Source organism: Notothenia rossii (assembly GCF_949606895.1).
Source record: "Notothenia rossii genome assembly, chromosome: 9".
NCBI lineage: Eukaryota > Metazoa > Chordata > Actinopteri > Perciformes > Nototheniidae > Notothenia > Notothenia rossii.
The window spans coordinates 69,990,846-70,005,153 of record NC_136907.1 but is presented as its reverse complement, the minus strand read 5'-3'; the positions used below and the strand labels follow the sequence as shown (position 1 = coordinate 70,005,153).

The following is a 14,308-nucleotide window of genomic DNA, read 5'->3' as shown; positions in this document are numbered from 1 at the left end:
CCATCAAATTACTTTATTGGTATAGCTATTACTGCACGGGAACCAATATTGGTATTTTTAAACAATACACAACCCTATTAAGTAATGAAAAAACAATATAAAGCTTAAAACAAAAACGACAACACCTTTAAACATTTCCTTTGAACTGGGTGTAGTTTTACCTCTCAGGAGTTGTGAGCTGTGATTGGTTGGATTCCTGTTGCTCTGAGTTCTCGTTGCTGCTCCTGGCAGGAAGACTGAATCTTACCCCATCATTTTCTGACAATATCTGCAACAGTATCAACACAGGTAATTATGCCGGAGTATATAACCTGCGAACAAAGAACTAAAACCAACAAATACTTCATAAAAAAAGTCCCAGGAACCCCAAATTGTTTGTCCAAGCTGATGCTGTTTCACCACCACATCGCCCAAAAGCAGCTGTACCATCACCAAGCCAGGCCCCTTAAACATCACCATTTTTAACGCATAGCTGCCTTTATTCCTGCCACCAGCTGAGCTTCGACCTTTTTTGCCATAATTAGTTTGAGTTAAGTTACTTTGAGTTAAGTTAGTTCATACATCGGTAACATTGTGTCAGTGTGTTAAAACATTCATTATTTACACATTCAACTTATTTTTAATACTATTCCATCATTTATCCGTTCATTATTAAATGGTTTAAGCTTTAACACAATTTGTATGTTTTTGTTCATACAGTTACAGTTTAACAGGTAAATATGATAAAGGTAAGTCTGTGACTCGATACATTATTTGACAAAGATGGAATAGTGTTATATCCCCCATCACCTCATAATGAATGTGAGGTAAGTTGTATTGTACTCCTGTAATGTTAACATAATAAACAAAAACCATCAATAAGCTAAATAATTCAAAGTGAATTTTAAAGTCACAATAATTGTCTTAATGTTCAAGTCACATAAAAGCAGTTTTGTGGTGACTGTACCTGCGGACCTACATTTGTTAAAGGGACAAAAAAGATCATAAATGAGCTTTGGGAAATCTGCGGAGAGATTTCCTTTTAGTTTTTCAGAAGAAACAGCTCATTTCTTTTTTTTCCTGGGCTGCAGAGCAGAAAGGAGAAGTCCCAAGCAACGCCTGCATGCAGAGGGTTGTCTTGTTGCGTTAAAATGTCCGTTTGGTCGGTACCTTGACCTTGGTTTTTGAGGGCCAGACATCCACGCTACTGGCCGAGTTCTTCATTGTGGGCACAAAGGGGCTCATGGGGGGCAGCGGATAGCTCCAGTACTCGCTCTCCTTGGAGCTCCCAAAGTTAAGCATCATAACGCTGCGGGCATTGGCTAAGCGCCGCTTGCGTTTGGGCTGCTTGCGGAGACGCACGCTGACCTAATTGAGCCAGGAGAGGTGATGAGTGGGAGGCCCTTTTTTTTATAATCATGCGTAAGGAGCCTCCATTTGTGCGTTTATGAGCTTACAGCACACATACTGTACTGTAACTAAAGTCCTTTGAAAAGCCAGTGCCAACCTGTATTTTTGTACAAGACACTCACAACAACAAACATTACATAACATTTAATGTTGTAGTGTTTTTTATATAATATAATAACATATCTCAAATGTTTACCTCCTTGGCAGAAGGTGAGCTATCCGAGCCTGATGTGCTGATCCTGGACAGTTCATCTACAGACATGGACTTCCCTTTGCTCCTGTGTTAAAGAATGATATAGACACACTTCATGACCCTTGTGGGACTAAAACGTTAAAGACCTTAAAGACCATCAAGATATACCTTTAGCGAAAGCATTGCCATGTCTATATGTCTATCTAATTATGAGAGAAACAATAAATACTCAAATAAAAAAAGACCTTGTTGTGCAATATTAATTGACGATTTGAAGTTAAATGTGTGTCTTTATTCAAAAAGGATCATGCATACAAATACAATACTTAAAGAAGGATGAGAAGCTTTAAGCTATTTTCGATCTGTTCCAATAGTTTATGATACTTACCGAAACTCATCTTTCCGCCGCACTTCTGGACTTGATTCATCCGTGTGTTCGCCCTCGCTCTTTCTTTCCCTCCACTGTTCTGCCTTTTTCTTGATGCCCCCCATATCTTTGTAGCGCTGGAGCGAGCTGCTCGTACTTGAGGGGCCAGAAGAGCCGTCATCACTGTCATCTTTAGTGTCCAGTGGGAGGGAGAGGGGTCTGGTGAGAGGGGGAGGCGACCCTCGGCCCTCTCGTCTCTCTCGACTCTGGGACCTGTCCTGGTTCCTGCTGGGGCTCAGCTCCACTTTCTCCTGCCTCTTTAGCTCCTTCTTCAAGCTGTTGTGTAAGGAACGTTAAATCAGGCTGGTGTCACATTAACGTTTCCATAAATGATAATGCTTTCTAATTTATTTGATTATTTACTTGAAATGATGATGAAACTGAAATGTTTTTGGAATGATGCTTTGATAATCTGTCCTCCTATTCTGTGACTTTATAACCCTAAAATAAAATGAAAAAGTCCTCCGACAGAGCCCTCAGTATTACATTCATTGGAATAAAGCTGTTAGTGTTGTCAACAAATATCTCTTTTAATGTATACCAATTGAACTACTGTGTAACTCTTACAATGTAAGCAGTGTAGTTTTAGTTGTGTGTGTACCTGTCTCGTCCCGGTCGTTCTTCGGACGGGTTCTCATCCTCTGTCTCACGGGGGTTCTTCTTCAGGGAAATCCTCCACGCTGTCTGGATCACTGAAGCAGCCCGGTTTTGGTTCTCGTAAAACTCACGCCAGCTCCTCTGAAAAACACCAGAAATCATCAACTTTTGCCTCCTGTGTCTTTATATGCTTTGAGACTTATATATTTTGGGCTGGAGCAGAAAAGGCACAGCGACAAACTATTTAAAGGACATATTGTGCTTGTTTTAAGCTTCAATGTTTGAAACCAGAGCCCAGTCTGCTTTGATTGGTTAGCTGGCCTGCTCTGTTGTGATTGGTCAATCGCTAAGAGATGCCCTGCTCTTTTGCCTACCACGTACCATGTGTTGGAGCACTATCATTTTACACTTTAAATAGTACCTGTATAATCAGAGTGGCATCTCTCTTTTGCAGGAAGTGTGACCTCATCAGACAGGCCCTGAACCAGCGCTGCAGGACGATGATGTGACGCATCACTTCTTTGTTGTGAGTGTCTTGGAGCAGTTGCCTCTCCTTCTCCTTGAGGAACACCTGGGTAGATGAATGAGAAACAAACACATTTTGAAATCACTGGGAACATTTATACATCCATGCGGCCCTGTTAGACATGGACACACCCTTTCAAATACATCTACCCACTATGATACAGAAACCATTCAAGGGCTTAAGTAACAGTTTACTGTAAGAGAGATTTTGATGTTCACAAAATTCTTGAAAGTCATCTGTTGGATGCTTTCATTCAAAGTAAAAAGCAACAACATTAATGCAGGAACAAGTAGTGCTTACGGGTGAGCTCAGTGTAAAGTAAGTTTCCAACATGGCAACATAACAAGGAATCTGTGGAGTTACTATGAGAATACATTAATGTTATCATTATCAAGAATGTTTACCTTGGTTTTTCCTATTTGATAGCTGGTCTTTTCGATCTGCATCCTCTTAAACAGCTCACTTATTTGCTCCGAAGTTGCAATCGCTCCTTTAGGAAGCAACATCCTGAACTTCCCGCCAAATTCCTGTCAACAAGAACAAAACCGTATCAGAATTGCAACTTAACTTTCTCGTCACTGATAGGTACAGAAGTGAGTTCCTTGTCATGAAAAATTGCTTGAATATAATGTACAACATTGTGATTGTTTTTGTATTATTTGACTTTAACTATATATATTTATTTCTTGTTCTTTTCTTTTCACCATATCTGTAAAGCGTCTTTGAGCACCTGTAAAAGCAAAATAAATCTATTATTATTACAACATCATTAAGAAATGATTTCCCACCTTGAATGTGTATTTGGCGCTGTAGCCAGCCTTCTGAATGTGAACCAGCTGCAGAATGCCTGTGTACTGGAGTTGCTTTAGCACAAGCTCTTCATCAAAGTGTAGCTCCTTCTGCAAACACAAAAACAACCAAGTGATGAACCGTACATGTGTAGGACTGCATTTACACTGAGGATGATATTCCAGATTGACAGATACCTTTTCAGCATTGGAGCGAACACAGAAAATAAAGAACGGCTCAGCCTTTTCAATTGTCTCCATCAGCTTCCCAACGGAGGCCTGTGAGATACAGAGTGGTGATTGGGTTGATGGTTAAGTTCTTATGATAGTAGATTATAAAACACAATTTGTTTCTAGAATAAAGGGAATAGTGTGGAGTTTTAAAACTATTGTATTCTCTGTACTCTTAGTACATGAGCCATCCTATGCTCAGTCCACTATGATCAAACATCAACACAGCAGGTATCAAGTGAGCCTAACATGATTTCAATATGGCCCTTAAATCATACAGTTCGTGATGTAATGCCATTTTTTCTCCTATGTCAAATTATGTATAACGGTTTTTAATCCATAGCTTAAAGTTTGGAGGAAATATTTCCTCTTATTTAAGGAGTGACATTTGTGTGGCTTAAAGAGATGCAAAAGTTATTATATTGTTTGCCTGCCGATTGATATTTATTCATAGTGCTTTAGTTTTATCCAAGTTCCATTCCCTACTGCTTTCATGTTCCTCACATTATGTCATGATTTGAGATTATGAAACAGAGCAGGAATATTAGTCGGCAAACCTGAAACTGGGCGGCGACTGTCGGAGGTTTTGACTTGCGGTGAGGGTGGAAAATATATTTGCTGGTTCTGTCATGTGCGGTGACACCAACGATATGACGGAGGGACTTCAGATCCATGAGGTTCTGTTCAAAGAGACATGATAACGTCTGTGAGCTTTTGATGGACCCATACATGATAGATGGATAAACACACAGAGATGCATGAAGTGAAAAATAAACAAAACAATCACAAGCATCTATGCTTTTTAAAATTACTTTAAAAGCTAACGCTGCACTTATCGTTAAAGACTCACCTTTGGAATGAGCTGCTTCTGTCGACCGCTGCGAGTTTTCCTGCAGAAAATACACACAAAGTACAGCTCCATACAATAAACAGCTTTGAAAATAATGTGTGTGAAGTCTGTTTGAACTCAAGCCCTATGCCCACTTACTTTCTTTTTTCATAATTGGCAAAGATGTCTTCGAATACATCGAGAGGATGTTCATCAGAGCGATCAAAGGAGAAATCCAGAGTCAGACTGTGGCTGAAAACGTCAGAGAGAGAGATTTGAAGTGTATATTTCGTTTTTGATAAGCAGGAGAGGTTGTGTACTTTTAATATGTCAAATCTTTTTTAAAAACAGATCTGAATTTGAAACAAAGGAACCCTGCCTGATTCAAGAAGTATAGTCAGATTGAATGCATCTTGTTGTATCAAATATATATAAATATTTAAACGGAGACAGTCAGTGGCAGTCAAATCAATTTCCAATGCACCAGTGTATTAAATGTACCTGGACAGCCTGTCCACAGCAGAGCTGCTCTGTCTAATCTCTCGGAGGGTTTTGCGTGTTCTGGCAGATACTGGGGAGACAAAACAGCAAGTCAGTAGATCATCAGAACATTACTCAAAGAAGAATTCAAATAACACATGAATCAAGTGGAGGACACCTGGGTCTTGGAGAAAAAGTCAGTTAAACAAACATGTTATAACTGCAAAGACAAATCTGCAGATTTTAAAATAGAAATGTGGCTCCATTTGTAAATAAAGCTACCCACGTGATTCTGCCCGCTTGCGTCCCAATTTCTTGAAAATGGTGAGGATGCGGATGGTGGCTCGCAACATTCCCCATCTGAAAAGGGCTTCTGGACTGGACGCGACCAAGTGATGCACGAACGCCCTCTCGCTGCTCCGTAGAAGTGAGACGACTTCAGGAAGCATGTGCTCTGTGTTCTTCTGCCGGAAATCCTGAAGAGCAAGAATAATCACGATCAACATGGTGTTATTCCTTTATTCCGGCTTGCACAAAAGAGAGCTCCACATTCATTACATGTCTTAACTACTGTGAAAACAACAGGCTTCTTGTGAAGGGAGCAGCTTTAATCATTCACTTAGTTCAAACATTTCTAGGTTTTTCCCACGGTGGCTTATCTGAGAAGGTTACTGCAGACCCTCTCTTTGTCACAGTGGACACTTACTGAAATGCTTTTATATAGGGCTGCTCAATTAATCGTATTTTAATCGCGATTACGATTATGGCTTGCAGCGATTACGAAAACAACGTAATCAAAATAAAACGATTATTTTTTAAATATTATTATTACTTTTTAAAAAAAAAAAAATTCAATAATTTTTTTTTGTTTTGTTTTTCAGTTGAATTATACTATAAGTTCAGGGTAATCAACTGCTAAAAACATACTGTTCACATTTTTTTCTCTCCAATAAATGAATGCTTTCAAAGTCAATGAATAATCGCATTTAATAATCGCAATTACAATTATTGACCCAAGTAATCGAGATTATGATTTTTGCCATAATCGAGCAGCCCTACTTTTATATTTACTTTGTAGTATAAAGATGTTTGCAGTGTGGGAAATAAACTCCACCTTGATTTGATATGTAACCCTCCCAGCAAAGTGTTGAATGACAAAAGTTGTATTTGAGGCTGGTTCAAAGAAGGTTTTGTCTTGATGCTGTTGCTGCAACTTGTCCAGCAGGGTTTCATCTGTGGCCTCAGGAAGGCTGAAGATAAACACAAAGAAGAATATCAATATCAACACACAGTGTGGTATGTGGGAACGATAACAAGAAGGACTAGGGTGAAAACTGTAGGTCACCAGCAATAGAAATGGTCAACTGATGAACTAGAAATGTACAAAAAAACATGCTGAAATTATGATTTAATGTAACAGAATAATGCTGTCTAGCATTCTGAGCAAGTTATTACTTTATGTGTCGAGTAAAGCTAAATAAAGTATTTGAAATCCTCTTGGATCAACTGCAAATTCCTCTTCACAAGGCGAGACAGAGAGAGAGAGACAATTGTTTTTGCAGTCAATTGGTACTTGAAAAGCTAGATGTATACAGTATCTATAGGGATTGAATAGCTGACAGTTGGAGGAAAGGGTTTGTAACTTATTTGTTAACAAAACAAACTATACTGTACCTCTCTTTACCCTAAGACTTACTAAGACTAACCTGACAGACCACTTATTCAAATGTATTGTATAATATTACTATATGCTTAGTGTTAGAAATCATAGTTACAAGCAAGGCTCACTCACCTGCTCTCATTATCCAGCAGGTCAAAGAGCCCTGTTGACTTCTGGCTGATCAGCTGACTGCAGCCACTGTGGTCCGTGCAGTCGACCTTTGTCCAGGTGATGCCCTCCGACACATAATCCTCCTGAAAATAATTAAATCCCAGATACATAATTATGTCACTCAGAGGAGGTAAATGTATTTGTCTCTGTCGCACTGATGAAGTTTATTTATTAGTAACAGTCAAACAGTGCAAACGCTTTTTAAAGGTCCCATGTCATGGCCATTTCTACTGATCATAATTCCATTGTTGAGGTCTACTAGAATAGATTTACATTGTTCAAAGTTCCAAAATGACATTGGTTTCTCATACAGCCTCTCTGTATAGTATGTGTATTCACTCTGACGTACACGGCTTGTTGAAGCTCCTGCCCCCCCCCCCCCCCTCCCTATGAGCCCACTGTGCTCTGATTGGTCAGCTCGCCCACTCTGTTCTGATGAGTCCACCACCGTTACAGCGGAACATCAGTGATTATGTGTTACGATGGCGTTAGCAACCAGAAAATGACACCAGTCAAACAAAACAGATGAGAATGCTGCGTGGGGTCTGGGTGCCGTGTTGGCGGGACGTTGCGCGTCGGCTCGCTGCTGTGAGGAGCGGACAGTGTGAGCTGGGTTCATTTCCTGTTTTGCCGCTGAGAGAGTGTGTTTGTGTGAAGAGCTCCACGGATTGGTCAAATGGGATGAAAAAAAAGGAAAAAGAAAAATCTCCAACGAGGCATTCTGGGGCAGCATAGACAGGTCTTTTCTGCGTACTTTGAGGGTTTGTGACTCTGCAGACCGTTTACATGCAGAACAAGCTACATAACACACAAGGGGACGGGTAATAACCGGAAAAGCATGACATGGGCCCTTTAAGACTCTTTAATGCCAACTGGATTAAAAAAAATAACCAGCAAAACCATTAGTATACCTGTCTGTAAGACAATGTAAATATTTTAAGACTTTCACAGGCTCATTGGTGACTCACTGCAGAGGCTATGAAGGCATTAGGTTATCCAATAAATTAGCCACTGCAGGTCCAAAAAAAGAATGAATACTAACCACTCTTGAATATCTTGATGGAATAAAATAAACACATACCTGCTTGAGCGTGAAGATGTGCTGGTTGATGTAACACTGCAGTCTCTCATTAGTGTAGTTGATGCACAGTTGCTCAAAGCTGTTTGTCTTGAGGTTCTCAAATCCAAACATATCCAGGACACCGATCGACAAACACTGAAAACAAGACAATTCAGAACCAACATGCAAACTAGAATTGAGACAGTGTAATGAATTACTACATTAGGTCTGCGTGTGAGACCGTTAATGCTACTGCACACTGCTTATCCAATGTATGCATTTTTCATGAATGAAGCCACTTTGACATCAGGTACACGAGTGCACAAACATTTTATGATTACTTTTTCAATGTTGTAAAGGAATGTGCTTCAAAACTTTATATATCGTGCTTTTACTGCATTAATTTCCCAATTTTAGTGACAACAAAGACAAGAATTGATGATACTTTTTTTATATTTGAATATATGAAATAAATGTTCCAATAGGCAGGTTAGGAGGACCACTAAAAAGCGTTTAACCCTCTCCCATTTCACAAAAATGTCAGCTGCCTACATTTTTCAGTATTGTAGTTTGTGGCTGTGTTACTTACAGAGACGGACTCCTCCATGTCTCGTCGGTTGAGCATTGCGTGGTTGATGTGGAGGACGATCCAGTCAAACAGAGCGCCGTATAAAGACTTCGCCATGGAGTCCCGCACTTTGTAGGCCTAATGTTGCACACAAAGCAAATGACTGCTTTAACTCAACGAAAGACCAAAATCCAACATATCATCTCCTAGTTTATAGTTCATTCTTAACTCTGTACCTCTTGGAGTGTGTACGGTGAATCTACGCTCTCCGTGGCCGTCACTTCTCTCTTCTTGGTCAAAGTCTTCACCAGAAGCTCCTTTTTCACCTGGAGAGAGAAATATATACAGAGGGTTCCACTACACTGTTACACAATATGCATACCAAATTAAATCACGTCTTATGACTGTACTTGATCAACAGAACAGGTTGAAACATGTTTTCAGAAATAACAATACAGGACTAATTTTAGGCATAGCGATGACGCATTTAATCTGTGGGAGTTGCTCTGGAAAATGGAAATGGAAATAGAATGCTATGAATGAAGTTTTTCATAGTTTATATGCAAAAATTCATTCGTAGCGTTCTATTTCCATGTAAATTACTACTTTATTTGATTGCTATTTAACTGTATTTTATTACGGTGTAAAATATTTTGTTTTTTATATTAGATTTCTTGTGTGCACCATAACATCAAGTCAAATTCCTAGTATGTGCGAACCTACCTGGCAATAAACCTGTTTCTGGTTCTATACACAGAGTGCAAATATAATGATGTGACAGTGATTTCATCCAAAGTGTTAGAGCCCTGGAAACATTGGGTCTGCAATTATTATAAAAATTGCAATATGGACTACAGAAATACGGACTTAATACAAAAATCTTTAGTACAGATCCTCTTATAAAATAAAAAAAAATAAAAATCCCAATATGATCATTTTAACTATATCCATGAGAATGAGATGCAAAAACGATCAATTCCTCCTGTATCGTAACCATGTCGTAACTCATACAGCAATTAAAATATTAGTCAAATAATTACAATACGTTATTTTTTCCACGTCGTGCAGCCTTATCAAAAATAACCAAAGACTTTCCATAATCAATCCAGATGATGATTTAGCACACAGAATACAAAATCAACCGTTTCACTTCAGTACTTTGAGCAGGTCGGACAGTGTGGACAAAACGTCTGCCGGTCCGACCACCAGGACTTCTGCGTCCTCTGACTGCGAATACGTCACATTTCCCAGGTGCAGGATGGCAGAGAGGATGGAAAAAATACTGCACAGAAGAAAAACAGACACACAAACAGATGGTTTATTTCTGCCTAAAATGCACACATTGGATTTGACTTGCTGTGCATTTTGAGTCACAATATCCTTTTTAATATACAGTATGCCTCGACCCTGAAAGCCTCACTTGAGATATTATTTAAAGCTCTTAAATACAGTTGTTTTGTGCCGCTGTTATTTCGTGTTTACAGTTGACAGTTTGCTGCATATTTGATAAGAGTAGTTAAGTGTTTGTGATCTAGTGTGCGACAGAGAGAGAGAAAGTGACGATGGATACGTTCAGAGCAGAGAGAAAACAAACAGTTAAGTGGTAGTAATGGACGGTTCAGGTTTCAGTCTGTCCATTCATAAATCCTGCAGATCAAACAGGTGAGCTTCCGCTTCGTTACAGGAAGTTACAGTGTGTCCTTTATTTAAGAGCAACATTGTTAGACATTCTTGATAGACATGACATGCCTCCTTAGGGCAACAACATGCATGTTGAGAGACAGTGAGTTAGATTGACTTGCAGTAAAAGTAAAGAAAATGTGCCTTTACAGAATATTTAAAGTTAATTGTATGGACTTAACTTAGCGTAAGGAAGTCTCCACTGTATCTACATGTATGTCACTTCACTGGAGGTGTTTGCTAAGGAATTCATGAAGCCCTTCATTTCGTATAAGTCACTTTAATTACAATTGTACTTTGTCTGTAGTTTCTGACTTTATATATGTTATGTTTCTCACCGCACATTGCTCTGTTAGATGTTAGACTGTTATTCACGAGGAGGTTGCACCTGAACACATTTCAAACTGTGCTGCCATGCTTTTATGTGTACGCCGTGTCCCGAGGCCATCATGCACTTTCTGAAATACTTGCTGCATTTTTCTCCTGCTTGACAAGCTCTGACCTGTTCCTGACACCAGCCCGCCGTGTGGAAACTCTACAAGTCAAAGAACAAACTGATCCACATGACTACATCATGATTAGATTGGTAGAGCTAACTCCCTGTAAACACTGACTGAGAGACTGAGTGTTGTTGGACCTCATACAGCAAATATTTGTCTTTCAAATATTTCTGTAATTCGTGGCTCTCTCTTCCCAGTGAGAAGCCTTTACTGTAATGATATATGTTTCTCAGACAGGCTAAAGCCCCAGGCATGTGCTGCTGTGTCTTCGATCAGAAGATGGATTGACTACTTTTTAACGATGTTGTATTTTAGTGTTGCCTCTGTGTTTAGTGCCCTGTCTGTTTGTAACTTTGTGTGGTAGTGTTACCACTGAACAGGTCTCTCTTGAAAATGAGACCTTGTGTCTCAATGAGATTTTACACCTGTATAAATAAAGGCAAAATAAAAAAAAAATCTTATTTCTTATCAAGCTCCACTTTTGTGTTATCAGCTTCCAGTTTGTGTTCGGGTGGCAGACACCCTATCCGTTTTTAAGAGTGCGCTTAAGACCTTCCTTTTTGATAAAGCTTATAGTTAGGGCTGATTAGATTCAGCCCCTAGTTTTGCTGATATAGGCTTAGACTGTCAGAGGACATCTTCCTTCTTCCTTCTCTCTGTCTGTACCTACGTACTCTCATGTTCCGAATAACCCAGCTTCCCCCACATTTCTTTATGGTGTCTATCTACGCCGGGATCCTGAGTCCTGATCTGAGTCCTGGACTTCGAGTCGTGGCTGAACCTGTCTCTGCGGTCCTGCCTGACTCTCACCATACTACTTCCCTGATGGCTCCCACAGGATTGTTGACATCCTCGTGGATTCATCTTCTTATTATAGACACAAGATTTCCAAACATTTGGTCTTTCCAAACATTTGGTCTACCTACAGTATGTTGTAAATGTATTATCTTTTCGATTTACAAACGGCATCTACAGCACGTCTGTCCGTCCTGGGAGAGGAATCCCTCCTCTGTTGCTCTCCCTGAGGTCTCTCCCTTTTTCCCCTTGATTGATTGATTGATTGATTGATTGATTGATTGATTGATTGATTGATAGACTGATTGATAGTCATTAGGCAGCTCAGCAGTGTGACGACTACTGAGGAAACCTCAACAATTGCAATGTTTTAATCTTGATATTAAACCTTATTGTTCTTAAGCACTTTTGATTAAGGCCTGCAGCATACCAGTTGTGTCGTTCATTATGAAATCATACTCACTGTTTCTTGGTGGAGCTCAGGAAGCCAACCATCTCCATAGCCTGATGGAGCCTCTTGTACTCTTGCCTAAGTTTCTCCTTATCATCCAAATGGAGATCATCCTGAGGGGAAATCATATGGGATACGGATAGAAACACGGGGTAAATGTTAAGCATAACCACAAATAAACAATCTTCATCTAATGTTAATGTCAACACAAAATCGATAATGTAGAAACACGAATAACAGAATCATCTCTTTTTCTTTTTTTGTGTTTGATTTTCTGTATCGAAAATAATTTATTTTCCTGTTGATATTTCAGGTTTTATCCGATTCTCTATTATCTCCTATGCTCAAACTTTTTTTTTTTTTAATGGTTTCAATAAATAAATAAACTTGCCTATAATGCATTTTAAAGTTGCTATTCAAACCTGTAAATAAGTTTTAAAAGCAACATTTTTAGTTTTTTCCAAATGTGTTGAGTTTGAGTTCTTTAATGTAAACATGGAGTTAAATTCTCAACATAATAAAATGATTGTGAGTGAAAGCAGTTGCTCTATAATTCTGGTTAATGTGTCGTTGGACAGTTATGTGAGTGTCTGTTAATCCAAAGCAGAGGCAGCACTTTGACACACTATGACTTTACTGCTGAGAAGTTTCTAGATATTGTGGGATTGTTTCTATAAAACATCTCCCAGCAGTTTACATGCCTTTCATAACAATTAAAGACACATCCTGTCTCTGCTGCTGTTAAGTGTTTGGATCAAAGGTACCTGCTTGAGGTAGAGATAATCCTGCGGCTCTAACAGACGAAACTCCTCTTTCTCTTCTTTCGACGCGCCCACCAGCAGGTAATAAAACACGTGGTAGTTCCTGCGGGTCAGAGGTCACGCAGCACAAATACACCCATGCTATGTTATTGACACAACATTTCACTGAACACAAAAGTTTTTAATGTTGTCTGCTTTATGTTAGAAGGTTCAAAGTGCAGGTACAATTTGGTGGTAATCTAAGTGAGGTTAAAAAATACAATGTAAATTAAATATACCTCTCTCTTTGATCTCTGGACACCAGGCGGCACTTTTCTAGAAGGTACTTCTCGATAACTGCCCTGCAAGAGACGCACAAGAAGAGAATGTCAACAAAGCCTTCGAAGCCTTGCTGTGGTTGCCAACACTGTACCATTATGACATAGGAAGTAAAATATTGATAAATAAATCAACTGTGCTGTGTGATTCACGACTGAAGCTCAGTGAGATAAATGTAAAACATGAAGACGTACCCTCTGATGACACCGCTCTCCAGATAGTTGAGCTGGATGAACTTCCCAAAGCGACTCGAGTTGTTATTCTCTGCTGTCTTAGCATTGCCAAAGGCCTGTTTAAAACATAGTGGACATAAGTTTTCACTTGAATAAACAGACAAGAGTAGCAATGTTTCTCACAGACACTGGCACCCACACCTAAACATTGGAAAGGGCAGCGATCAAATGTCCGATGGCAGGAGACTTTTCTGTTGCCAACCTGACGAGACATCGAAGATCAAGTTGGTCTGACTCTAAACTACAGCTGAAACTATTATTTCTTCTAAGGTCTTTAAAATCTCAAAACATTTTGAAATATCTCCATTAAATCTTCCCAGAGCCCAAAATTAGGTTTTCAAATTCAGGTAATTTTCTTTATATAATAAAAGGTGTCATAACTCTTTATCAATTGTTAAAAGGTTCCTGTTACTTTGCTAGCTTTATTTAAATGAAATTATTAATTCATCTCCTAATTGTTGCAGATTTACTCCATCAACAATAAATCCATCAGGTCCCAGGGTTTATATAGTTCAAGGAACTGTAAGACATTATGTACATGGGTACAGTGAGAGGCGGTGGCTCAGTGGTTAGTGCGATGAACTTGGAATCAGGGGGTAGTTTGAGTCCCACTGCAGTCAGCATGTCGTTGTGTCCCTGGGCAAGACCCTT

At 39.3% G+C, this 14,308-nt stretch overlaps 1 protein-coding gene across 3 annotated transcripts in view; it reads right to left on the bottom strand.

The window, feature by feature from the left end:
- The window catches only part of LOC307018793 (unconventional myosin-IXb-like), a 32,230-nt gene that overhangs the window by 7,366 nt on the left and 10,556 nt on the right, over window positions 1-14,308 (bottom strand). For 2 of the 3 annotated variants that reach the window (XM_079649218.1, XM_079649220.1), the window contains 24 exons: window positions 13,619-13,713; window positions 13,385-13,447; window positions 13,110-13,209; window positions 12,358-12,458; window positions 10,078-10,201; window positions 9,156-9,245; window positions 8,941-9,057; window positions 8,373-8,507; window positions 7,253-7,374; window positions 6,575-6,710; window positions 5,747-5,936; window positions 5,482-5,551; window positions 5,140-5,232; window positions 5,002-5,041; window positions 4,709-4,831; window positions 4,119-4,199; window positions 3,921-4,031; window positions 3,537-3,659; window positions 3,028-3,177; window positions 2,611-2,747; window positions 1,971-2,285; window positions 1,586-1,667; window positions 1,150-1,347; window positions 162-268 (listed from right to left, as the gene is read on the bottom strand). In XM_079649218.1, coding sequence (XP_079505344.1) covers window positions 162-268; window positions 1,150-1,347; window positions 1,586-1,667; window positions 1,971-2,285; window positions 2,611-2,747; window positions 3,028-3,177; window positions 3,537-3,659; window positions 3,921-4,031; window positions 4,119-4,199; window positions 4,709-4,831; window positions 5,002-5,041; window positions 5,140-5,232; window positions 5,482-5,551; window positions 5,747-5,936; window positions 6,575-6,710; window positions 7,253-7,374; window positions 8,373-8,507; window positions 8,941-9,057; window positions 9,156-9,245; window positions 10,078-10,201; window positions 12,358-12,458; window positions 13,110-13,209; window positions 13,385-13,447; window positions 13,619-13,713 — 2,903 coding nt within the window. The remainder of the gene's footprint in view (window positions 1-161; window positions 269-1,149; window positions 1,348-1,585; window positions 1,668-1,970; window positions 2,286-2,610; window positions 2,748-3,027; window positions 3,178-3,536; window positions 3,660-3,920; window positions 4,032-4,118; window positions 4,200-4,708; window positions 4,832-5,001; window positions 5,042-5,139; window positions 5,233-5,481; window positions 5,552-5,746; window positions 5,937-6,574; window positions 6,711-7,252; window positions 7,375-8,372; window positions 8,508-8,940; window positions 9,058-9,155; window positions 9,246-10,077; window positions 10,202-12,357; window positions 12,459-13,109; window positions 13,210-13,384; window positions 13,448-13,618; window positions 13,714-14,308) is intronic. The other variant, XM_079649219.1, reaches the window with a different exon arrangement.